Genomic DNA, 26,881 nt, shown 5'->3' on the forward strand with positions numbered 1-26,881 from the left:
GCTGGGGAGATATCAAAAAAGTGTGCCACAGGGTGGAAGACAGGGGACTCCATATGATCTAAATGTATGATTTCTAAATTTTAAAAATGCTACTTAGATTACAATTAAACTTCATCAGCTTATTACAGAAACGCAAAATTCTTCTTGCCATAACCTATTTCTATGTTTCCTGTGTCCAACAGGAATATGTTCCCGGAGAATCTTGTCCAAGCCTGTTTTCAGCAGGTAATATCACTGACTACTTTGGGCTTTGGTTTCCTCCTCTTCCCCTCAATTAAATTGAGTTTTGTGCTGGTTTTGGTAGCCCAAAATGTGGCCATGGATGAGAACTCTTGGGATGTTCTCAAACTGCAGGGGAGCTCCCATGCTCTGGATTTCTGTGGGTGCCAGCCCACAGTCCATTCCAGGAATGGAGCTCCTTTCTACACTGTGAGTTATGCGGCTAAGAAAATAGGATACAATACTTAGCATGTATTATGCCCCTCGTCCTCCTTCTTTCTCTCCCAACAGATCTAAGGAGGAAGAAGTTGGATGTCTAGCCAACAGTCTTGGAGGAATGTGATTTGGCACAGAAGAGCTTTAGGTTTTATTTCTTTGAAGAAAAAAATACAATGAAATAAAGAGCAATATATAGTAATATATAGAAAAATACATAACATGTATAATAGCTTAATATGTACTGATAAAAAATACCAAAAAACAACGAACATGTTAGCTCTTCCCTCCCATCCTCCTTTTCCTGCAGCGTTGGGAAATCTCCTACCAAATCTCATACAATCCCAGTGATTCAGTCTTCCTAACAGTGTCTTACTCAGTTTGCTCACCCATTTAGCAGAGCTGAGCTTTTCTTTAGGAAATTGTTTGAACAGTCCATTCACCCCATATATTTCTAGCCTTGTTCTCTTGTTTATTTTTGCATTTATACAGCTGGGCCCATTATATACTGCTGCATTCATCTGCATAGATTGAGTGAACAGAACGGTCTATGTTCACCAGCGGAATGGCCAATTACATTGCTTAGTGCTGACCTCTGGAACATGGAACCATGTCTCTTCCAAAGGTGTCTTTGCAGACTCAGCACAGTGATCACTTGTGAATTTCCTCAAGTGCTCCCCATTCAGTTACAGTAAAACTTTATGCCTAATATAATTGCTCCTCGGGTCCTTCTTTCACCTATATGCAATATGCCACAAACTTGATAAACACAAGGTCTTTTAAAAGAAGGGTGACCAAGATAGCAAAGGAACTGGAAACCACACCATAAGACTATCAGTTAAAGGAACTGGGGGTGTTTAGCTTGGCCTGGAGAAGAAAAGAATTGGGGAGGAAAGAGAAGAGACACATCCGCTGTGATCAAATATTTGAAGGATAGGCCTAAGGAAGAGGCATGAGTTGTTATGCCTGGCCACTGAGGACAAAATCAAAAACCATGAAGGGAAGTTAGAAGCAGATTGTGGGTTGATATTTAAAAAAATACTTTCTAACAACTAGAATTATTCAGAAGTAGAATGGTCTTCCTCAGGGAGTATTGTGTTCCCTAGTCCCAAAAGTCTTCACGTGAAGGTTAGATGACCTCTCATCAGAGATATTGTAGAGAGGTTTTTTGTTTAGAATTTGGTCGTAATGACCGCTGAGGTCATTTTCAGCTCTGAACTTTGATTCTGTTAAGTCTAACTCTGAGACATACTGAATCAACTATAGAAAACTCACATAACAGTGTCATTTATCTCCATTGACAACATACGTGTTAATAGCTTAGAGACCATGATAGAAGTATAAATCATATGACCATATTTTTTCATTTTTAAAAAATAGTTAACAAAAATGTCAATGCTTAGGACTCAAGTCTATTAAACAAAATATCTACAAATAGGATTTGAACCTCCATTTTAATATTATACCATATATTTTTGTTCCTAGTTTTTTCTTTGAAAATTTGAAAGGGAGAACATTTTTGAATGGGGGTTGTGGGACTCAGTGGTTCAATCTTATTATTTAAATTTTTGACTCTTAGGACTTCTCTTATCTACAGCTGTCAAAATACCCATTGAAGAAGTCTTCAAAACAAATAAAAATCAGAATTGGCTTCCGAGAGTGTCTCGGTTTGAACCCTTTTGTGCTTCCATACTTTCCAATCTGACTTTACAAGCTATGTGACAGTGGGCCTGAGACTCAGTTTCCTCCCCTGTAAAATGGAGATAGTAATAAGCGCGTTACCTATCTCATTGGGTTATTGTGAATAAAATGCTTTGTAAACCTCAAAAGACCACAGAAATCTATGTAGTTATTATCACGATCACCTGTTGGCTCAGGAAGGATTTCTTGGATGAGTATAGACTCACTTGTTTGCTCAATGATAATTGCCAGCTTTATTCATTCTTATGGCCAGAATTTTATTTATTCTCACTTAGCCAAGTTTCAAATCTTTTTTTTCCAATTCACAGTACAAAACCCAACGTGAGGAGGTGACATCTTCAAGTGAATCAGAGGTGAACACCACAGGAGAATCCGTAACAGCTCTCATGGTGACTGCCCTTTCAAAAGTACTGTTCAAAATTAGCTGCTCTCCTTTACCAGGAAAGAACTGTTGAGAAATTAGAGGGAGGAGGAGATAGAAATGCTATTTATTCATTAACACTCCTGGATTAAGGAGTCTTGGATTCCAGTGCTGGCTCCAACCGTGACCCTTGGCAAATCATAGACCCTGAGACTCAGTCTCTTCTACTGTAAAACAGAAATAACACTTGTACATCACCTACAAATTCTACAATGAATTGTTTTTGAAAGTGTTTTGTAAAGTGTAAACCACCAAAGAAATGTACATTATTAATTTGAACCAGATTGTTCCAATATCTTGGCTACCATGTGACTCTTAAGTCAGGTACCCAGAAACTGCTTTCCTTCCTTCAGACATCCAGAGTACCATATGTCTAACTTATGTAATATCAGTCATGGCTAGCACTGGACTTGGAAGCTCTATGGCATCCTCTTCTGTACAATGAGCAAGTTGGACTGGATGACCTCCGAAGTCCCTTACAAATCTAGAGTTGGAATTAACGCATCTTTTATGCCCCAATCATTTCCTAATAATCCCTCAATGATAACTACCATATCTTCCCTTCTTATAACAAAAACTAAATCAAAGTTAAGCCAAATAGATACAAAACCATTTGATATAGCAACCATACCTGGCTGGGTGTGTAACATTCCACAGCTACAAGCCGCCTGCAGACGTGGAGAATGGAGGGATGTTCCAACACCAATCAAACGAGACATTTGTAAAAGGTGCTTAGCATAGGGCCTGACCCATAGTAGGCACTCTATAAATGCTTATTCCCTTCCCTGCCCCCTTCCTCCAATCATCTAAAACTAGTATCTCTCATTCTATTTGACCCGAGTTCCATTATCTTTTTGGGTGGTGTTCCATTACAGCATTGTAGTCCTATATATTCCCCTTCTGACTCCTCTTGCTTCATGAAAACATACTTATCTATATGTTATAAGATTTAGAATTTTGTTGCTTATGGATTTTAACAGTTGAAATTTGTGATATAATTCAAGGCAGCTAGGTGGCCTTACCTAGCATGGAGCTCTGGACTTGGGAGCCATGGAGATCCGAGTTCAAATTCTGCCTCAGACACCTATTGTGTGACCCCAAGTGAGTCACTTAACCTCTCTCAGTCTCAGTTTCCTCATCTGTAAAATAGGGATAATAACAGTACCTGCCTACCAAGATTGTTGTGAAGACTAAACGAGATGATGTATGTTAAGGGCTTTGCAAACCTTAAAGTCATGTGTAAATGTTATTCTGAAGTGGATGAGTGAGCCCATTCACATTGAGACTTTTCTTAAGGAAGGCAGCCTGACTTCATGTCAGAGATTATGCAAACCAGCTGTATCTTCATCATTCACTGATATCTTCTTGGCTTTATTCCACAGAACACCACAAAAGAATATACAGTAGTGGGCTCCTACTCAGATGGGATAAATGTCCTGGGCTTGATTGTCTTTTGCCTAGTGTTTGGAATCGTTATTGGGAAGATGGGAGAAAAGGGCCAAGTCCTGGTGGATTTCTTCAACGCACTCAATGAGGCTACCATGCAAATCGTTCAGATCATTATGTGGTGAGAGGGCTCATTTTTGTCTAGCTTTTGTTTCTCTCCCCCATCTCCCATTTTAAAGGAAGAGGTTTATTTTTCTCTCCAATAGAAAAGCTATCTATGTAACTCCAAGGAGCCATGATTCTAGTGGTATGGAATCATTCCAACCCTTTCCATGTCTCCGTTCATCTGTTTCCAGTATTTAAATTCAATTTTAAAATATTCCTACCCTGGTGGCCACCCTTCTGGTGATGAGGCTCTGTTAGACCAATTCTCAGAACTGTCATCCCTTTCTGGACTCAGACGCGAATCCTTTCTGCTTTATGCTCCACTGATATTGTTTTTAAGAACCTGGATTTGAGTCACCTCTACACTATGATGAAGCACTGGGGGAGGGCTTACACAGAGGGAAGAACATGGGCAACCCAAACTTTTACCCTGGACAATCCAACTGTTAACATTTTAGGACAAGGCCACATGAGTAGGGGTTACTCTCGCACTCTAATTTGAGATTCTGCCATGAAAATCTAGCATTTTGTTTGCAGTATGGCTTCCAACAACAAAGCATGAAATTATGATCAGGATTTGTGCATGAGGGAAATTTACAGGAAATGATTTAAAAGGATTATAGGGACATGCATGGATTGACCCTGGCCAGACAGGAAAGAGAGCTATTCCAAGCTCGTGTCAACTTGGCTTACTCCAAAATGACCACCTCTTCTATGCATCTGCCATGTATTCACCCCACAGGTAAATTACAGAATCATAAGATTTCAGAGTTGGAGCAGACCTCAGCAGCCATCTAGCGAAACCTATACCTGAAAAGGACTCTTTTCTATCACATATCCAACCAGGGGGCATCCAGCCTTTAACTGAAGGCCTCCAAATGAGGAGCACCTTCTAGCCTCAGGGACAGCCCAGTCCTCTTCTTGAATAATTAGGAGAGTTACAACAACATGGAAGTGAGAGAGCCAATCATCTAGTTTTTTTCCTACAGAAAAGCCACTGAATTGTCTATCGGAAAAAAGGGTAGAGGACAGCCCTTTCTCGAGTGGCCAAAAAATGTGAGTGCAAAAAAGGAGTGAGCATGATTTGGCAAAGTTAGGCAAGTATTTTAATAGATATGATATTAATAGATATTAATTATTGAATAATAGATATTAATAGATTTCTCTATTATAATAGATATTAAAAAGATATGGTGGTAGCCATGCTCTGTCTTCTGGGGAGGGGCTGAATGACTCAAAACCCTTTCATTTCAAACCATTCACACACAATGATTCTTAAAGGTTTACTATCTTTGACTTATACTCCGGAGCTCCTCATCCATAGGAAGTAGAACCTTGCTCCATTCAAGGACCTGGAAGCTAGTCCCTGACTTTCAAGTATTTTTGCTGGTAGGTAGAGGTTAGAAGAACTGCTATTCTTCGTGGGGTCCTGGGCCCCCAAAGGACTGCAAGAGACCCCCCAGAGGTCCCACTTTTCATTCACAGAATCTCCTATCAGATAACTGAGACCACTTTTGGCCTTCAGCCTGACAGCATGTAAATGCCACATGAAACATAAATATTATTTGCAAGAAACTAAGTCTTTCTTCAGTTGTCACCTGTTTTTCTTTATTTTTTTTGAGGAAAGAATCCAGCCTCTGCCGAGACAAACTGTGTCCTTATTTGGAAAGAGACAAGGCCTTACTAAGAGTGAGCATCAGCTGTCTTGTATTAGTTTTTAGCCAAGTAATGCAACAACAGCTTTCCTGTCTTAACTAAATGATTGCCTCAGGCCTCCGGTTCCTTTTCTTTGCCCAGATGACTCTCACCATTTTCGTTTTCTCTCTTCTGTCCAAAGACCCACTGCCTTACCATGGAGAATTTAATTCCAGTCCTCAGTTTCCTCATCTGTCAAATGAGGCAGGCTAGACAAGATGATCTAAAAACTCCCTTCTGAGCCCTATTTCTGGGAGCATCTTGCCTGGGTCACACATTCTGTTACTGTCCACGCTACACTGCAGAGTCAATATACGTAGTTATACAGGCAGAAAAATGTCAATGAAATTATTTCTAAGATAGGACTGCCCAAAGTGAATGAACACCTATGTATGGCCTTCCCAAGTGCATCCTTTTTCTCTACTAATGAAAATGATCTTGAGAGTATTAGGCTCTTGACCCTCCCCCTCCCCCAGCCCCAGGTGAAAGTAATCTCTCTCTCTGTAACATGTGCCTAGCACTCCTTTGCCCCTGTTGGTAGGTCAGCTAGCAAGCACACTAAGTCCTTGCTATATGCCAAGCACAGCATTAAGCATTAGAAATACAAAGAAAGGCGACAATGGTGACTGCCCACTGGAACCTTATATCCTAATGGGGGATACGGCATGTAAATAACTGGGTACACATAAGACGTGTGTGTGTGTAAATGAAGTAATATCATTGCACCATGCACTTCCTTATCCCACTTGCCCCCCACACACATCATTAGACTGTAAGCTCTCCAAAGGCAGAGCCTCTGTCATTTTTCATCTATGTGTCCCCAGCATCTAACACAACCTTGAACACAGGAGGTGCTTAATAAAGGCATACCCAATGTTTTTGGACCATCATCCTGAATCAGAGGCAGTTAGGTATCAGGATAGAGTGTTATTCCTAGAGCCCAGAAGACCTGAGTTCAAATTCAGCATCAGACACTTATGACCCTGGGCAAATCAACCAAAGTCTGTCTCGGTTTCCTCATTTGTAAAACGGAAGTAATGTCACCTGTCTTCTAGAGCTGCTTTAAGGACCAAATGAGATATTTTATAAAGTGCCTGGCACATAACAGCCACTTTAAAATGCTTATTCTCTTCCTGCTTTCCTTGCCCAGTTCCCCTTGTTATCAAGAATATTCATTGGTGAGGTGACTGCTTAGGTCCAGTCCTTGAACATGAAAGAGAACCAGCTATCTCATCTTAACCCCATTAGGGGAAGGAGAAAGATACAGTGTCAGAGGACCTGGGTTCAAATCCTGGATCTGTTCCTTAATTTCTGTAACCTTAAGCAAGTTACTTCAGTCCTTCTCCTCCCCTCTGCTTCCTCATTTTTAAAGTCAAGGCTTTGGTCCAGGTGTTCTCTAAGGGCCCTTCCAGATACAAATGGATGAGCTGGTGTTGGTGAGCACTCTGCTCTCAGGAGCAGGAAAGAGACTTTAGAAGTCATCCAGTGTTCTCTCTACCAATAGCCTAACTCAACTGTCTACTATGCTGCTGCAGAATATGACTGTTTCTTTTCCTCCCTCTGTGGTGCTCACATTCTAGGTATATGCCACTGGGCATTTTGTTTCTGATTGCTGGGAAGATCATCGAAGTTGAAGACTGGGAAATATTTCGCAAACTGGGGCTGTACATGGTCACGGTGCTCAGTGGGTATGTCAGTCTTTGGATGGGGGTGGTTGGGTTGCTACTGACAAACGGTACCATGGGAGTAGTCCTTCATCTGGAGTTGGAGGACCTGACTTGAGTCTTGCCACTGCTGTTAATTGCCTGTGTGATCTGTGGCAAGTCCAAATGGTATATAGCAAGAGAGAGCATGCTATACTTAGAATCAATGGGCCTGTATTCAGGAATGACCTTGGGTGACCTTGTGGACATTTCCCTTGTCCTCAGCTTCTTAATCTGCCAAATGAGGGTCTTGGACTAGATGATCTCAGGGTGCCTGTCTACCTCTAGATCCTATGAACTCCCATGAATTTTTTTTAATCAGCCTTTCTGGCTATTTATAAAGAGAGAGTTCTGAGATAAGCAAATTCTGGATCTGCTCTTTAATTGCTAAATTGGAAATGGATTATGCTGTGCTAATTGCTGGCTTTGGGGAGAATGAGCTGTACCAGACTTTATTGCTCGAGGCCTACCACTTGCTCAGAATTCATTCTCTGAGAACATCCTGTAGGGTTTTAGGGACATTATAAGGAAATACTTGTCTCACTCCTGGCATCTCTTGACTATCCAAATGCCTTCCAGGGCTTAGTTGTGTTTCTAAAGCCTGTGATACCCTCTAGGCTATTACACCTGCCATGCCAAAAAAGCTGGCTCATACTCTGTAGTCTTTGAAGCTGACAAAAGCATTATCTCCACAATAACCCCCTGAGGTTGATATCTCCATTTTAAAGATGAGGTAACTGAGGCTCAGAGTGGTTAAATGATGTACCCAAGGTCACACATTGAGAGAACCAGTTATAGGCCTGCAGGAGTAGGAAACCCTGGCCTTGAGGCCACATGTGGGCTCCTAGGTCCTTAGCTGCAGCCTTTTGACTGAGTCCTGTGATTCATCAGCACAGGGATTGCTTAGTGTGCAACGAACATCCACCTGTCAATACAGATCAGCAACCAATCTACAACTCACAGAGCTGCCTGGGGTACGATGGTTTGCTAATTGTCAGACATGTAGCTAATATGCATCTGAGATGGGACTTGAACCCAGCTCTTCCAAAGCTAACCCTCCACCCCCTACTGTTCTCTTTGGAAGCTTTTATTGCTAATTGTCATCATCATCCTCATCCTCATCATTATTATATAAACCTCAAGTTCTCAGGCATTAGGTTAGAACTCTGCCTTCAGATCTAATGACTACATCCGGAACTCTCCAACCAATTTCATCTTTGCACAAGCAAGGATTTACTTTAAAAGGCTATAGGCTTTAAATGATCACCATGTTCTGTGTATGTCATCTACTGATTTCTTTTCCTTGTCTCTTCTGTGTCCCTAGATTGTGTAATTCCAGTATTCTAGCTGAAATGAGGATACTTTCTCTGGAAAGGGCTAGACTCTAGCCTAGAGAATGGGAGAGAAAGAAAAGAGAAGAGTCTCAAAATATGACACTTTGAAAAGTAGGGAATGCCTGAGAGCCTGAAGTCTTCCTCAGGCCATTAGGATTATGTCTGTCTGGGTGATAACATGTGGCAGTAGAAAAAGTAGTTAGGAAGTCCTGGACCCTTCATTCTTGCCACCAACCAGCCATGTGACCTTGTGGAAGTCACTTAACTTCCACACCTGTTTTCTCATCCATGAAACAAGGATTGGGGTTGGTGAGGAACTACTCTACCTACAAGATGGTTGTGATGATCAGGTGAGATAAGGAATGTGAAAATGTTTACCTCAAGTATAGTTTCTACATAGATATAAGGAAATATTTGTACTTTGTACTGGTAAATAGCCTTGGAGTCAAGATGACCTGGGTTCAGATTCTGTCTCTGATGCATACTAGGTACGTGACCCTGGGAAAATCAATTAACTTTTAAGTGTTCTCAGGCAAATCTTTAAGACTATAAGTTATAAATTGCTGAGCTGCATATACCAAGAGTTTCCCACATCAGTAAAACCATTCTTCTGGTTATATATACACAAATAAGTATACATACATACACACACATACATACACATATTCAAAATAGTTTAGTGCTTTGATGGATCTATTATCCCAGTAAAAGTGAGTACTCCTCCTACCAGTGTTATTATCTATAAAACTGTCTTTCTTTGTTTGCAGGCTTGCCATACATGCCATTATAATCCTCCCACTCATCTACTTGCTAGTTGTAAGAAAGAATCCTTTCCGGTTTGCCATGGGGATGGCACAGGCACTGCTCACAGCCCTCATGATCTCTTCCAGGTAAATGAAGATGTTATGTTTTCCTGGTAACAAATGGGGCCAAAGTGAGTCTCTGAATCTTGTCTTTGTCTGTCTGTCCCTTCCTCTGTTTTATAATGGCAGATGCAAAAACACTACAGTTTTAGAGATAACCTTGAGGCTAAGAAATTACAGTATTGGTATCTCTTAGTAATAATCTTGGTGTCTCTGCCTGGGAATATATTTCCTCTCCCACAAAATGTTTCCCCCTTTCCTAATACGAAACAATTTTCAAAACAAAGGGTTTTATTGTATTTGTATGAGGTATAATTAGCACTCTGAATTTTGTTTTCTAGAATTACTGAAGGGCAGGTTTAATGCTTTAAACTCTTTCTAGAAGCAAAAAAGGCTCAATATTCAAGAAGTATAGGGCTGACATTCCATAGCTATGAACTGGTTTCCCTTTTTGTTCTTCAGCTCAGCAACACTGCCTGTTACCTTTCGCTGTGCAGAAGAAAAGAACCAAGTGGACAAGAGAATCACCAGATTTGTTCTGCCTGTTGGGGCAACGATCAACATGGATGGAACTGCACTCTATGAAGCAGTTGCTGCTGTGTTCATTGCACAACTCAATGACTTGGATCTGGACATTGGGAAGATAATCACCATTAGGTGGGGTGAGGGTGTCCCATGAATGTTCATCACTATTACTGGTAGCCTCCCTATAGAGCACCTGTGAAGATAGCTCAAAGTATTGAGTATTCTCCAGTTAAAGATTATGTTGCTTTGGCTTCTACTCTGTCTGCATAGCCTCATCCCCAAGAATAACTAAAGCTACATATAATGGAACCCTTACAAGACCATAGCCATTGAAGTTTGATCCAAAGGCATCCTCTGTATTGGCTTCAGAGCAGAACCGATCTAAAAGCTTCATTACAATCTAGGGTGTGTCCCGTGTTCTACCAATATTAGAACAAATAATCCCGCAAGCCGGCTCTGTAGCAGACTTAAACTTCTGGGTAGAAAACCAAGTCGAATATCTCCTTCCTCTTCCCAGCCATCTTGGTTTATTGTTTTCAGTCCTTTTTCAGTTATCTCTGACTCTTCATGACCCCATTTGGTGTTTTCTTGACAAAAATATTGGAATGCTGTGCCACTTCCTTCTCTAGCTCATTTTACAGATGAGGAAACTGAGGCAAACAGGATTAAGCAACTTGCCCAGGGTCACATAGCTAGTGTCTGAGGCCGAATTTGAACTCAAGAAGACGAGCCTTCCTGACTCCAGAGCCAGCATTCTGAACTGGATTCCAAGAGGGCTTGGCAGAGGAAAAAACTGAGGCCTTGTATGTGATCATATGACTTATGTAGCAGGACTTAAACCTAAGTGCTGACTCCAAATCTAGTCTTTCATAAGGTGGCTCAGTAAAGTGCCCATTTCTGAGCATCTGTCACTTTCACTCCAGGTGTTCCTTCCTCACCTTGGTTCTATATTTTCCAGGTACCTCTAATTTTTTGCCCTACTACAGTAGGCCTTGTGTCTAGATTCAAAGCAGCCAAGATACACACACATTTATTCATTGTACTCTAGCCATACACTTAAGCCACCGTCAGCCAATGGCCCATAGCCAATAATAATATGTAAGACCCATAGTAATTGTTTTTTTAAAAAATCATTGCTGCCTCCACCTACATAATCTTATTTTGTGTACCCTGCATGTAGTTGGTGCTTAATAAATGTTTCCTGAATTAAATTTTTCCCCTCCCCTTCTAGGTACTCTGTCATCCCTTAAGGCAACTAGGTGATATGGCAGAGTACTAGACTTGGAGTCAAGAAGGCTTGAGTTCAACTGCGTCATTTTGGGGGAGTCATTTAACTCCTCTGGGCCTTAGTGTTCTCTTCTATAAAGTGAGGGGGTTTGACTAAATGATCTCTAAGGTCGTGATGCACAGTAGATACTGCACTGGGCCTAGAGTCAGGAAGATCTGTGTTCAAATCTGGACTGAGGCATTTATTTGCTGTGTGACCCTGGGCAAGTCACTTAACCACTGCCTGCCTCAGTTTCTTCAACTGTAAAATGCAGACAATAATTGCACCCACTTCCCAGAGTTATTATGAGGATCTAACGAGAAAATATTGTAAAGTGTTTAGCATAGTGCCTAGCCACATAATAGATAGTTAATGATTGCTAATTTCCTTCCTTCCTTCTCTATTTTCTTCTCTTCTTTCCTTCTCTCCTTCTTTCCTCCCTCCCTTCTAGCTCTAATTCTACGATCCTGAGATACTATAAAACCATTGGATAGTTAAGGCCCTCATGGAGGCACACAATCATGCTTGACATCACAGGACTTGGCCCTTCTGAAAATCACTCTGTATGCCATAGTATTGTGAAATAACTATAAATTTTGCCCAAGTACAGTTTTATCTAGGATTGGATCTAAACTAGTGATAATATCCGTGCCCTTTGTATCTCTTCCTATGCGCAGCGCTCTTCAGATGCCTAAAGGCCCCTTCTCTGTAAATGTTTGTTAAGTAGACTTAAATTCCAGATCCCTGAGTGCCCCTACTCTTAAAAATGGAACCTGAAGATGTAAAAAAGGCACTGAAAAGTTTTGTTTTCTTCTATTTAAAAAAAACCTCTGAGTCAAAGGTAAATTACACCAAAGCTTCAGAAATCCCTTAAAAGTGTTGAGTTTCAGGCCAAAGGAAGTGGCACATCTGCACTTTGTAGGAACAGGACTGAGGTCGAAGTCAGAATCCTCCTTGACTATGTGTACTCTCTCAATTCCATACCCAACCTCAGTCTGCAGAAACTTGTTCGTTCTTGATACACCATGGCTTCCTGCTCAGTAAGCCAAAGCTGTCTAAAATGCCGTTGTGGCCACAAAACCACTTGCTTTGGCAAAGCAGTACTGTATGGGCTCAGTCTAAGTCACTCACCTACCAGGAAGCAGGATACTCCGTTAAAATTGAAACAAACCAGAGGCCGGAGTTGGGCTGTGTCTTGGACAAATCACCTAATTGAGCAGTGTTGGCAGGACTCTCGAAATTTTGTAACTTATGGTATAGATTTGCGTGTGGAAAGTGCCTCGGGAATACAATAACAACAAAAGCTACAAAGCTTTTTAAGGTTCATACTTTCCCTGAAAGAGCCATATGGAGGCAGGTAGTTTAAGAACTATTTGTCTTACCCATTGTAGAGGTGAAATGGAAATCAAGAGTTTGAAAGATCAGTCCGTGGTTATATAGCTTAGTGTAAGAGTCAAGGTTCAAACCCAGGGCTCCTGACTGTGTTCTAATTCCATTACACTGAATTGAAAGTTCAGAAGTGGAGAGGATTTCACCTGAGAGGAGCTAGGTGGAAATGAAGTGTGAAATGCCTAGTCACTTGATATATGTGAAGTCTATGGTTTGAAGGGGGAGGTAATTTGGGGGACACAATTCTCTGACTCAGACTTAGGAATCCCTGGGCCCAACCAAAACCAAGTTCCCACATTAATATTCATTCTTTCTCACTGGTTTTATTTATATTGGGCAAAATACATGCCCAGATCTTTCATCCTTTAAAAAGAAAAGGCCACCTTGTGATCTTACTACCCACTCAGGCACTCATCCTTTCTCTTTCTAGCCAAATATCTAGAAAGAGTAGTCTATGTGGTGGATTGGGAAATGCTGTAGATACAGTTTTCTGATATTTCAGCCAAGCATTTGATGGTCTCTCATTTTATGAACAAGATGGAAAGATGGGTGGAGTCAGAACTGGTGGAATTGATTAATGAATGCAAAAGTGTTTATTAAGTACTTGCTATGTATCGAGCCTTGGATATGTATACAAAGCCTCCTGCCCTCAAGAAGCTTACATCCTAACAAGAGTGGCAGCACACAGAGGAAGTGTTTTGGAAAGGTACAGGGATGGTCAGTACAGTTAGAGTGGAATAGATTGACACACCCTTTCCTATAGCAATGGCGGTCTTGATTTGGGGCTAGATGACTGGGGACTATGGCCGGGAAGTTAAGCGAAACATGGATGAGGGTACCACGCTATATGGGGCACTCACTAAATAGGAGAGCAGGGAGCAGTTAATGGGCTGATACACCTAGGCATCTACCTTCATTCTGTGCTCTTTAACACTTTTATCAAAGGTCTACTTATCACATTTTCAGATGACACTGGAAGGGATAATTTACACATTGAATAACAGATTCAGAATCCAAAAAGATCTCTGCAGGCTAAAACAATGAGCTGGATCTAATAAGATATAACAATAAGTGTGTATTGATAACAATAGCTAGTATGTATATAGTGCTTTAAGGTTTGCAAAGCACTTTACAAGTATTTTTTTTTTGGAGAGGGGTAGGCAGGGCAACTGGGGTTAAGTGACTTGCCCAAAGTCACATAGCTAGTAAATGTGTCAAGTGTATGAGGTCACATTTGAACTCAGGTCCTCCTGATTCCAGGGCCAATGCTCTACTCACTGTGCCACCTAGCTGCCCCACACTTTACAAGTATTATCTCACTTTATCTTCACAACAACACTAGGAGGTAGGTGCTATTATTATCCCTATTTTGCAAATAAGGAAACTGAGGCAGGCAGAAGTTGTGACTTACCCAAGTAAGTATCTAAGGCCACATTTGAACTCAGATCTCCCTGACTCCAATTCCAACACTCTATCCACTACCCCACCTATCTGCCCTCCTTGCTAAAGAGAAATGTAAAATCCTATACTTGGCTTTGAAAACATCAACTTTATAGACTTGAAATGGATGAAGTGTGGCTTTCCTCCGAAAGGGAGCTTGGGAGTGGAGAGCAGTGGACCAGGAGGCTGCAGAGTAACTCAATATGGGTCAATGGTGCCAGATGTTAGCCAAATAAAGTTATCAAGACCTAAGGCTGCACTGAGAGGAAGCATATCCAGAAGGAAGAGATTACTGCTCTATTTTTTCCTTCTCAGACCACATCTGGAGTGTCATCTTCAGTCCCAGGAGCCACATTTTAGGAAGTGTATTAATAAGACAAAGGATTTCCCAATAGGACCGCAAGCAGGGACTTTTGCCTTTCTATGGATCATCCACAGTGCTTAATATCAGTGCCTGACACATGCTAGGTGCTTAATCAATCCTAGTTGACTGACTGACAAGAATATTGAGGAGCCTCTAGAACATGCTGTAGGAGGATCCACTGGGGGAAAAGAGTGCTCATATTGAGCCTATAGAAGAGAACACTTAGGGGAAACCTGCTAGATGTCTTCAAGTCAGATGGAAGAGGAATCTGACTTATCAGGCCTTGTTCCAGAAAGCAGAATTTGAAGCACTGTGTAGAAATTACACAGAGGCCTATTTTGGCTACATGAAAAAACTCCTTGGAAAATTACGCAAAAGTGAGAGGGGCTGCCTTGGAAGGCAATGGGTTCCCCTCACTAGAAGCCTTTAAGTCTGGATGTGATTGCTCATTGGATATATCATAGAAGAGACTCTCCATTGAGTAAGGGTTCATTTAATTAGTTTGCAGGCCTGTGTTTTAACTCTGAAATTCTCCATGGATAGAGCACCAGACTTAGAGTCAGGAAGACCTGAGTTCAAATCTAGGCAGAGAGTTACTAGCTGTGTCATCCTGGGCATGTAACTTAGCCCATCTGCCTCAGTTTCCTTCTCTGTAAAATGGAAAGAATAGTAGTATCTACCTTCTATCTAAGTGAGATAATAATCATAAAGTTCTTTATAAACTTTTAAGTGTTTTATAAATAGTATTGTTATTTTTTATTATTATAACTGTCTCTACTTTTAAACACTTTGCATTCTGTTTTCTAGGATTACTAATGACTTTCCCATAACCAAATCCAAATGACTTTTTTCCATCCTCATCGTCTTGCAGCATTGTACCCGAGGTTGCTTCCCTCTCTCTGGACACTTTCTCACCCATGACTTCGGTGGCATTGTGCCTTGGGGGTTCCCCTCCTGTTTCTCTTATCATCCTTTCTCTATCTCTGTTTCTTTTGCATTATTTCTTTTCCTCCCAATGTGACTGTCTCCCAATGATCTGTCTTTGACCTTCTTTTATTTCACTCTATACTATCTCTTGTAGTCACTTTCATTACTCCCCACTAAGTAAACAATTCTGCACTCCAGGTAGAATTAACAGCTATTTAGTAGTGCAGGAACCTAAAGGTCACTTTAGGCAAATCAAAATACAGATGATTTCAAGCATAAAATCTGGTGTGCTCTTTCTCGTGACATTCCCAAACCCTTCTTCCTGTCTCTGAGTCTCAGTTTGTTCGTCTATAAAATAGGGATAATGTTTGTAATTCACTACCTAATGGAGTTGTTAGGAAAGTATTTTGTGAATTTTACCAAATGAATCAATGAATGAAAGGAAATGTATTTATTAAACTCCGGGGATACAGTTTTTTTTGGGGGGGGGGTCACTAAATACCAAATTCCTTTAAGGCCAAACCATGAAGCTTTCAGGGAAGCTAAGGTGGTACAGTAGATAGAGTGCTGGGTCAGAAGTCAGGAAGACTCATTTTCCTGAGTTCAAATCTGGTTTCAGACACTTCCTAGATGTGTGACCCTGGGCAAGTCACTTAACCCTGTTTGCCTCAGTTCCTCATCTATAAAATGAGCTGGAGAACAAATGGCAAATCATTCTAGTACTTTTGCCAAGGAAACCCCAAATGGGGTCGCAAAGGGTTGGACATGGCTTAACAACAAAATGAACCTTTCTCTGACCACATCAGCAAGATGTTATTTCCCTCTCCTCTAGGACTCTTCTCTATTTGATGACCATATTCTGCCTTGTAGGTATTCATGCCACTTGCCTTATCTCCCCTACTAGATCATAAGCTCCTTCTTCCTATGCCCCCACAAAGTCATACACATAGTAGTCATGAACTTTTCTCAGTTTGATTTGGGGAAGAAGTTGCAACGACAGTCAGGTGTAAGACAGAGAGCCTTCAAAGGAAGATTACATTTCCAACTCCTTTTCTTGTGTTTGTGTTTTGGCCACAGTGTCACAGCAACAGCTGCCAGCATTGGAGCTGCGGGAGTGCCTCAGGCAGGGCTAGTCACCATGGTCATTGTACTGAGCGCTGTTGGCCTACCGGCCGAAGACGTCACCCTCATCATCGCTGTTGACTGGCTTTTGTGAGTTATACTTTTCTGACTTGAAACCAACCATAACAATCTCGTTGTCCTTAACAGGGTGAGAGGAGAGGACAAGTTTTTCTAAACACGCCTATGGCCATTCTCTTTCTAGATGGCCCGAGGAGCCATGTGCTGCTATCTTAATTTCTTTTTGACCAGGCTACCTGATAAGGTGCTTAAAAATTAACTCATCATAATAAAGATGAGTGCTGATTTTAAAATGCCAATAAATAGTATCACCATTTTCTCATCTGATATGGTTATGCCCAAGGTTAGATATTGGGCAGGGAACAAAAAGACAGATATTAATGAGACTAGTGATTATCCATGGTCTCACAACTATCCCCAAGGTGCCTCTCCTACCTAGTCCCAGACCTTAACAAACCTATCGATCATAACATTTTAAAGCTTGAAGTATCATAGGATGTATGGCATAAAAGGGGCCATAAAAGGAGAGATCATCTAGTCAAACTCCTTCAGTTTATTGATGAGGAAACTGAGGCACAGAAAGGACAAATAAGTTACCATGAGGTCACACAGGTGGCATGTAGCGGAGCAAGGATCCAAACCCATTTCTTCTGGTTACAAATGCAGTGTTCTATCTTCTTCCTGACATTGAACTCTGGTTCAGTTCCTTCATTTTATAGAAGAGGAAACTGAGTCCTTGGAAAGGGAAGGGCCTTGCACATGATCACATATTGTACAGCAAAGGCAGGACACGCCCCAGGGCTTCTGTCTCTAAATCTAACGCTCTTTCCATGACTCAGCAACTGCCTCTTCTACAAACACATTCCCCACAAGTCAGAATGATTCAGTGGGAGGCTGGACTCTCTTATGGGGATGCTACAATACAAAGCTACACACCAGTCCTCTTTCTACCTTTGTGGGGACTTCAGGGATTGAGCCAGAACTAGCCAGGCCACCACAGGGAAGGGATGTGCTTTGCAGTGTTCTATAAGGAATATGGGCAGCTAGGTGGCACAGTGGATAGAATGCCAGATCTGGAATCAGGAATCAGGAAGAGTCATCTTCCAGAGTTCAAATCTGTTATCAGACACTTAATAGCTCTATGACCCTGGACAAGTCACTGAACCCTGTTTGCCTCAGTATCCTCATCTGTAAAATGAGTTAGAGAAGGAAATGGCAAACCACTCCAGTATCTTTGCCGAGAAAACTCCAAACAGGGTCATAAAGAGTCAGAAACAACTGAAATAAGGAATATAGGATCAGAAATCTAGAACTGCAAAAGATTCCTCAAGCCATTATTTTTTATGTGTTGTCTTCTCTCATCAGAATGTAATCTCTCTAAGAGTAAGGACTGTTTTTCTTTCTGCTTATATTTGTATTCCCAGTGCTTAGCACAGTGCCTGGGACATAGCAACAGTTTAATAAATGTTTTTTGACTTGACTTGACATTAATTGCAAACTGATCATTTTACAGATAAGAAAACTTGAGCCTAGTGAGTGTCAATGACTTACCCAAAGCAACATGAGTAGTAAAGGTCAGAGGCAGGATTTGAACCTAGATCTTCTGATTCCAGAACCTAGTCAATCTCTCTCTTGCTTGTCCCACTCATTACCCATGGCATTTATTTCTGGAATAGCTAAAAACAGAAAGCTGCCAATTGACCCAAAGGAAGGTCAATCAATCATTGACAATATGTTTTATGTACAGTGTTGGCACAGTCTAGATTGGACATAAACACATTATTTGTGAGCATAAGCTAATTTGATCTACCTGCAGTTTTCACAAGAATGAGGCTTTGTCCAATTCTTGGCAGTCAACGTTGTTCACTTTTCTCTGAAGCTTCAAGATTTGTCTCTCTCTGGGGATTCAAATTCCTTGAATGAACTGACTGTGTTTAACTTGGAAAAGAGAAAACTTAGACAGGGTGTGATAGCTGTCTTCAAATATTTATTTTTTTATCCTTTAAAAAAACTTATTTAGTATTTTATTTTTCCCCAGTTACATGTAAAAACAATTTTTAACATTTTTGTTTTCAAAACTTTCCAAATTCTCTCCCTTTCCCTCATTGAGAAACCAAGCAATTCGATATATATTATACATGTGTAGTTATGCAAAATATTTCCGTAATAGTCATGCTGTGAAAAAAATGGACTCAAAATAACTACAAGAAAAATAAAGTAAAAAAGGTATGCTTCAGTCTGTATTCAGACACCATCAGTTCTTCCTCTGGGGATGGATAGCATTTTTCATCATAAGGCCTTCAGAGTTGTCTTGAATCACTGAATTGCTGAGAACAGCTGAGTCATTCACAGCTGATCATCTTACAACATTGCTGTTCCTTTGTACACAGTACATTTCACTTTGCATCAACTCATGTAAATCTTTCTAGGTTTTTCTTAGAGCATTCTGCTCATCATTTCTTATAACACAATAGTATTCCATCACAATCACATAATACAATTTGTTCAGCCATTGCTCAATTGATGGGCAGCCCCTCAATTTCCAATTCTTTGCCACCAGAAAAAAAGCTACTATAAATATTTGTGTACATATTGGACCTTTTCTTTTTTTGTTTTTTATCTCTTTTGGGATACAGACCCAGTAGTAGTATTGCTAGATCAAAGGGTATGTGTGGTTTTATAGCCCTTTAAACATAGTTCCAAATTGCTCTCCAGAATGGTTGAATCAGTCCACAACTCTACTAACAGTACATTAATGTCTCACTTTTCCCATATCCCCTCCAACATTTCTCATTTTCCTTTTCTGTCCTATTGGTCAATGTATGTGTGAGGTAGTACCTTAGAATTGTTTTAATTTGCATTTCTCCAATCAATAGTGAGTTAGAACATTTTTTTCATATGGTTATAGATAGCTTTGATTACTTTATCTGAAAACTGTTCATATCTTTTTATCACTTATCAATTGGGAAATGGTTCTTAATTTTTTAAAAATTTGACTCAGTTCTTTATATATTTGAGAAATGAGACCTTTATCAGAGAAACTTGCTTCAAAATTTTTTCACAATTATCATTGCTAACTATAGTTTCCTCCATACTATTTCCCCTCCTGTTTGTGCTATTCTCTCTCCTTTCACCCTGTCCCTCTGCAAAACTGTTTTGCTTCTAACTACCCCCTCCCCCAATCTGCCCTCCCTTCTGTCACCCCCTCCCCCTTTCTCTTATTCCTTCCCCTCCTACTTTTCTGTAGGGTAACTAAGATAAATTTCTATACCCAGTTGAGTGTGTATATTATTCCCTCTTTCAGCCAATTCTGATGAGAGTAAGGTTCACTCATTCCCCCTCACCTCCCCCAGCTTCCCCTCCACAGTAAAAGTTTTTTCTTGCCTTGTTTATGTGAGATAATTTACCCCATTCCTTCCTTTGCCTTTCTGTCTTCAAGTATTTAAAGGACTGGCATGTCTCTTTCCTCTTCCTGCCCCTCCGCTAAGACAGCAGAGCTAGGAATGAGAGGTCGAAGTGGCAAAGAGGTGGATCTAGGCTTGATTTCAGGAAAAATGTCCTAACAGTCAGAATTGTACAAAAATAGAATGGCTTTCCCCATGAGGTGATGCGTTCCCCTTTACTGGAGGTTTTCTATTAGTCAGGTATGTTGTTCTGATGATTCTTGTTCAGGTATGGACTGGCCTGAATGGCCTCTGAGCTCCCTCCCTCTCCCCCCTTCCTTCCTTCCCCCTTCCTCCTTTCCTTTCTCTCCCTCCCCTCCCCCTTGTCTCTATCTCCCTCCCCCCTTCCCTCCATCTCTCCCTTCCCCTCTCTCCCCCTCCCCTCTTCCCTCCCTCTCTCCTTTCCCCCTCTGCTTTACTAGGAGAGCCTGATTCTGTGAAAGCCCTAGAACATCCTGTTTCCTCTGAGAAACAAATGCCAAGCCTTTTCTATTCTGCTTTGACAACACTTCTCAATCCATCCCTTTCTCTCCATTCACATGTGATTCAGCCCTTATCACCTCTCCCTGGACTGTGCCAACAGGCACCTAATTGGTCTCCCTTTGTCATATCCCTCCACACTCTAATCCACTCTCCACACAGCTGCCAAAGTGATATTCCTACTACACAGTTCTGACCTAGTCGCTCTCCTACTTGAAAAGCTCCAGTGGCTCTCTTTTGCCTCTCCAATTAAAGACAAATGCTTCTGTTTGACATTTAAGCCCTTTACATTCTGGCTCCAGCCTCCCTTTCCAGGCTTATTACATATTACTCCCCTTCGCACACTCTGTTCTCCAGCCAAACTGGCCCATTTACTATTCCTCAGGCATGATTTTCCACCTCCCATGGTCATACGTATGCACAAGCTGTGCACCATTCCTGGAATACATACCTTCCTTACCTGTACTCCTTAGAATTCCTAGCTTCCTTCAAAGCTCAGCCTAGGAGACACTCCTTTTCTTCTTTTCTTTCTTTTTCCACTTAATAGTATTTTATTTTTTCCAATTACATGTATAGTTTTTAACATTCACTTTTATAAGATTTTGAGTTCCAAATTTTTTTCTCCCTCCCTCCTTCCCAAGATGGCAAGCAATCTGATATAGGCTATACACGTACAATCATGTTAAACATTTTTCCACATTAGTCATCTTGTGAAAGAAGGAATCAGAACAAAAAGGAAACCCCACCAAAAAAAAAAAAAAAGGAAACACCACGAGAAAGAAAATAGTTTGTTTCAATTTGCATTCAGATTCCATAGTTCTTTCTCTGGATGTCAATAGCATTTTCCATCATGAGTCTTTTTGAATTGTCTGAGATCATTGTATTGCTAAGAAGAGCTAAGTCTATCATACTTGATTGTAGCACGATGTTGCTGTTATTGTGTACAATGTTCCCAGGAGGCACTTCTAACAACAGGCCTTTCATCATTCTAATTTCCAATGCTCCACCCCCCAAAAAATAAAATTCCTCGTAATTACTTTGACTGTATTTTGTAATTACTTGCATCTATATATGTTGTCTTACCCAGTAGAATGCTCCTTCAGGTATTTCATTATTGTATTTGTATCTCTAACCCTTAGCACATAGTAGGCTCAAAATACTTATTTACTTATCAGTGGATCAAGTTCCAGCCTACATATGCCTGCTTTGGTATTGGCCACTATAATGGGCAATTAATAACAACTAATGAAACAATCTAAGCATAGATGAATTATTAGCTAGGCATCCAAAAGAATGGATCAGTAAACTCCCAGTTAGTCCAAAAACCCTGAATATAAAGTAAAGCAGATTTTTATAGCCACCTCCCGACTAAGCCCATAAAGTCCCATTAATTATAACAAAAATAACTAACCAGAATACAAAAAAAAGGTAGTCTAATTTCTAATTGGAGGAAAATTTAGGGACTTTCCCAAGTTGGGAGGAAGGAAAGTAGGTTTTGATCCAGTTGAGAGATGGACTAGTAGGTTTTAGGGTCCTTTATAAAATAAAAAGATATTAATTACATCCACCTGCATGTATGAAACATATAATCTAAACATATAATCTGCCAGAAAAACAAAATGGAGGAGAATATATATAGTAACACAAGACGGAGTCAGCGTTCAAAGATAAAATCTGATTTGTCCTTCTGATTCTCACATTAAACTAGTTGTATTTTGTACATGGTGTTCATTTTAGCTTATCAGCTCTATGACACAGTAGAAAGAACACTGGAGTAAACATTTGGGATGCCTGGTTTCAAGTGTGGGAAAGCTCGTATTGACCTACTAACTTTTTTGTTTCATTTTTTGAGTGGGTAGGGATTAGGGAGCAGAGCCAACACAGGGTGTTAGCACATGCCAAGCAAGGTTTGGGAACTGTGCTTTAAGCCAACATTAGGACACATGTGAATTAAATATGAGCATAAGAGAGGCAACTTATCTCAGTTTTCTCATCTGTAAAATAGTAACCCTATATAAGTATGTTTATCATAGAGTACAGCTTTCTAGCATTAAAATAGTGTGTATTTTTTTAGTGTTAAAGAATATCTTTTCTGCATCTTTCAGAGTAGGCAGTTACCTACCTTTAGTCACAGCTTTGTTGAGTTTCAGTAACTACGCCTATTGGTCTAATGCTGAACTTCCATACGTACCCTTATACTTCAGCTCCAATCAATTAATCAACAAATATTTGCTAAATACCTACTATATGCACTGTTCCAGGGACTGGGGACATAAAGCGAAGAAGAAACAGGCCCTGCCCTTGTGGAGCTTACAATCTAATGGTGGGGAGGAGAAGGGGGAGGAGACAGACAACACACTTACACACACTCACACACGCACATATAGGCATATACAAAATAGGGGCAGCTTGGTGGCATAGTGGATAGAGTGCTGGACTTAGAATCAGGAAGACTCATCTTCCTGAATTCAAATCTGGCCTTGGACACTTAACTAGCTGTGTGACCCTCAGTAAATCATTTAATCCTGATTACCTCAGTTTCCTCATCTATAAAATAAGCTAGAGAAGGAAATGGCAAACCACTCCAGTATCTTTGCCAAGAAAACTTCATGAAGAGTCAAACTTGACCGAAATGACTGAACTAGCATGGATCTGAGTAAAGACTTGGGAAAAGGAGAGCAATTAGAAGATTATAGCAATGGTCCAGGTGAGAGGTGGTGAGGGCCTGAATGAAAATGGAGAAGGGGATGTATGAGATAAATATGGAAGTCAAATGGACAAGATTAATTGGATATGTGGAATGAGGAATAATGAGGGGTCAAAGTTGACAGAGGTTGTAAATGGGTATTTGAAAGGATCAAAGTGCCAGAGTTTTAGAGCTAGAAGGGTCCTTAGAGGCCATTAAATCTCATCCCCTCATTTTATAGATGAGGAGTCTGTGGCCCAGGGAGGCTTGTCAAAGATTACACAGATCTAGTAAATGCTGGACTGCAAGTTCACCACTCTATCCACTACCCCATATGAGGGGTGCTGTTAACAAAAATAGAAAAGTTTGGAAGGCTATGTTCAGAGAAAAAGAGACAATGAGTTCTGTTTTGGGACATGCTATGTTTGAGACGCTTATGGGACATCAAATTCAAAAAATCCCATAAGCATTTGGTGATGTGAAACTAAGATCTCAGGAGAGAGACTAGAGTTGGGTATATAAATTTGGGAGTTAGCCTAGAGAGGATAATTAAATCCATAGGAGCTAATAAGGTTCCACCCCGCCCTGCAGTGAGGGTAGAGAGAGAGAAGAAGTGGTGACCCATGGCAGTGTCTTGAGGTATACCTAAGAGTTAAGGGGCATGATATGAATGATGATTCAGCAAAAAGACCAAGAAGTGATCAGAAAGGAAGGAGAACCAAAAGATCTGTGTCATGAAACCCACAGAGGAAAGAGTAGCTAAGAGGTGATGAGCAGTTTTAAATACTTTCAGAGAGAGGAAGGAGAATGAAGACAGAGCAAAGGCCATTAGATTTAGCCATTAAGAGATCATTAGTAACTTTGGAGAGAATAATTTCAGTTGAGCAATGAGAGATTGCCTCAAAATGAATTGACTTGCTTCAGGTGATGATGTGTTCCCTGTCACTAATGGCCTTCAAACAAAAGAAAGATAACTCCTTATCAGGTACTTTGTAGAGGGAATCCTTTTTGAGGCATGAGTTGAACAAATGGCCACTGAGATCTGTTCCAACTCTGAAATTCTCTGATTTGCTAGCTTGAGTGGAAACTGAATAGTACAGTGTCCTTTCACATTCTTCAAACTAAGATAAAAAAAAAATCCATCTAACCCAAGGGCTCTCTCTTCTAGGGACCGGTTCAGAACTATGGTGAATGTCCTTGGTGATGCATATGGAACGGGAATTGTAGAGAAGCTTTCTAAAAAAGAGCTAGAACACATGGATGCCACATCCGAAGTCAACATCGTGAATCCCTTTGCCTTGGAATCTACGATACTTGATAATGAAGATGCAGAGACCAAGAAATCTTATGTCAATGGAGGCTTTGCCATAGACAAATCTGACACTATCTCATTTACTCAGACATCACAGTTCTAGAGCCCCTTTCATGTCCAGAGCTGGGAACATTTCAGGACATCACCACAAGAGGGGTCTCTCAGCAAATTAAAACATAATTAAGGGGGGGGGGGAGGAACTAGCCAACCTGAGTGCTTTTGATTTGATAACACAGACTTCCAGATTACTTTCTATATTGGATCCTCAGCCCTTGCTCCAGAAAGTAGAGGAAGAAAGAGGGGGAGAAAGAAGGATAGAAGGATTAAGAGAGAAGTTGAATTATTTGTATTTTTTAAAAATCATCACTGATGGAATTTGGAAGTATGAAAACCAGTGACCGTTGAAATCACAGCCGTAAAATGGAGCAAAGATCATTCAGTTTTCTCGGGCATAGGTCAATTTTTCACTTCTTTTTTTTTTAACTCTTCTGCCATTCTGAGCCCAGGACTTTATTTGAATTCTCCTTTGATACACGTGTTCTTTTGCTTAACACATCCTTTTTTCCTTTTTTTTTTTTTTTTTGGCAGATTATACTGCATCCAAATAGTCCAATGGATAATGTGCCAAATTTTCCATTTTGCACTTGTCTGAAGCAAATTACTTTGGAAAGAAAACAGACCAGCAGAGTCCTGCAATAAACATTTTAAGATGGGTGGGGGGGGTGTCTTGTTTTGTGTCTTAAAAGTGCTATATTGGACATCAAGAAACTATTTACCCTGCCGCTACCACCATGTTCATTATCGAGGTCTCTTATATACAAATATTTATTTTTTTCATAGAGTTACCAGAGGTCAGAATTAAACTGTCGATGTGAAATAAATATTTTCCTTTTCTTCAAAAGCAACTGCAAAGCCACTGTTAATAAGCTTGGGTGGCAAGGGAGCACTTCTCCATCGGGGCACAGAAGGGAGAAGTCAGTCTAGCTCTTACTGTACCATCTCTATGTATGAGCCCCATGACAGCTGGAGGGAATGAAGATGACCAGAGGTGGCCTAACCAATGCTTTAGGATTTTCAGAACTTAGCTGCTGGAGAGGAAAATTCCCTCATCTCTACTCTGTAGAAGACAATAAGACAGTATACCACAGAGCCACTCACAGGCTAGATAAGTTTTTATCTTACTTATTTCTTAGATCCCAGAGCCCCGGCATCTTTGTCTTTTTGCATCCATCCAGGTCTGAATGAAAGGGCCAAGCTGCATCAGCCAACCTGTATTTTACTAAATGTCCTGGTTCGAACAAACCACGAGGACCAGAAAAGGACTGTGCCTATGATGGATTTCCACGGAGAAGGAGCTGCATAGTGCCTGATGTTTGTATGCAATACCTCAGGGGAGTCTTGTCCATTCTTTGATCCTCATTATTCTCCCCTGGGGAGCTGTTCGGCTCTACTGGTAATCATTCTCCTGAAGCATAAGGATGCTCATGCTTTGACTGTCCTCCATTTGTAAATAATGCTTAGCATAAAACTACACTTAAACTGTTGTCCAAAATAATCAAGTTTCTGCAGTGTTAGTCCATTTCAACCTACGCTTTTGTATTTAACAGAATCAGGAAATGTGCCAAAGAAACAACGAAAAGAAAATAAATGTGGGTATAGACTGACTGCACCTTAAATTAAGTTTGTGAGATTGAAAAAAAAATTCTGTATGTAATCCCAGCCCCAGAAAATCTCCAGTGTGATGCTCTGTGAATTTTAGAATCCCAGTATCGGTGTTGTTTATATGAAATAAAGCTCTCTCTAAACAAAGAAAAGTTGACCTTAAAATGACTCCCCCTACCTTGAACATGAACTCATTGATCAGTAACACTAAGGTTTCCAGGGTTGTTTATTAACTGGGGATCTTCTTTGCTTTGGAAACTGCTTCCTAACTGCACTATGCTGCTATTAACTCATAAATGAGAATGATGTGGCCATTCCAGTCTAAATAAATGATCTCCTTCAACCTTTCCCCCCAACCCTTCCTTCCCTTATCCATTTATTTACTTAGAGAGATAAAGGTAAATCATTTCTGTTTCATATAGGATCATAGGTCTAAATCCAGAAGGGACTTTAGTCTGATACTCTTATTTTCCAGTAGAGGAAAACTGAGGCCCAAAGTCACAAGTAGGAAGTATCAGAGTTGGAGTCTGAACCCAGGGCCTC

At 40.6% G+C, this 26,881-nt stretch overlaps 1 protein-coding gene across 2 annotated transcripts in view; it reads left to right on the forward strand.

Annotated features, from left to right (window-relative positions):
• The window catches only part of SLC1A1 (solute carrier family 1 member 1), a 106,325-nt gene extending 79,835 nt beyond the window's left edge, over positions 1-26,490 (forward strand). Inside the window, exons 5-12 of one of the 2 annotated variants that reach the window (XM_036738405.1) lie at positions 183-225; positions 2,445-2,543; positions 3,940-4,124; positions 7,384-7,491; positions 9,608-9,730; positions 10,166-10,360; positions 16,693-16,827; positions 24,533-26,490. In XM_036738405.1, the coding sequence (XP_036594300.1) occupies positions 183-225; positions 2,445-2,543; positions 3,940-4,124; positions 7,384-7,491; positions 9,608-9,730; positions 10,166-10,360; positions 16,693-16,827; positions 24,533-24,779 (1,135 nt within the window). In that variant the 3' untranslated portion in view covers positions 24,780-26,490. The remainder of the gene's footprint in view (positions 1-182; positions 226-2,444; positions 2,544-3,939; positions 4,125-7,383; positions 7,492-9,607; positions 9,731-10,165; positions 10,361-16,692; positions 16,828-24,532) is intronic. The other variant, XM_036738406.1, reaches the window with a different exon arrangement.
• Positions 26,491-26,881: the final 391 nt, after the last annotated feature.

The sequence above is a fragment of the Trichosurus vulpecula genome, chromosome 9 (assembly GCF_011100635.1).
Source record: "Trichosurus vulpecula isolate mTriVul1 chromosome 9, mTriVul1.pri, whole genome shotgun sequence".
Taxonomy (NCBI): Eukaryota; Metazoa; Chordata; class Mammalia; order Diprotodontia; family Phalangeridae; genus Trichosurus; species Trichosurus vulpecula.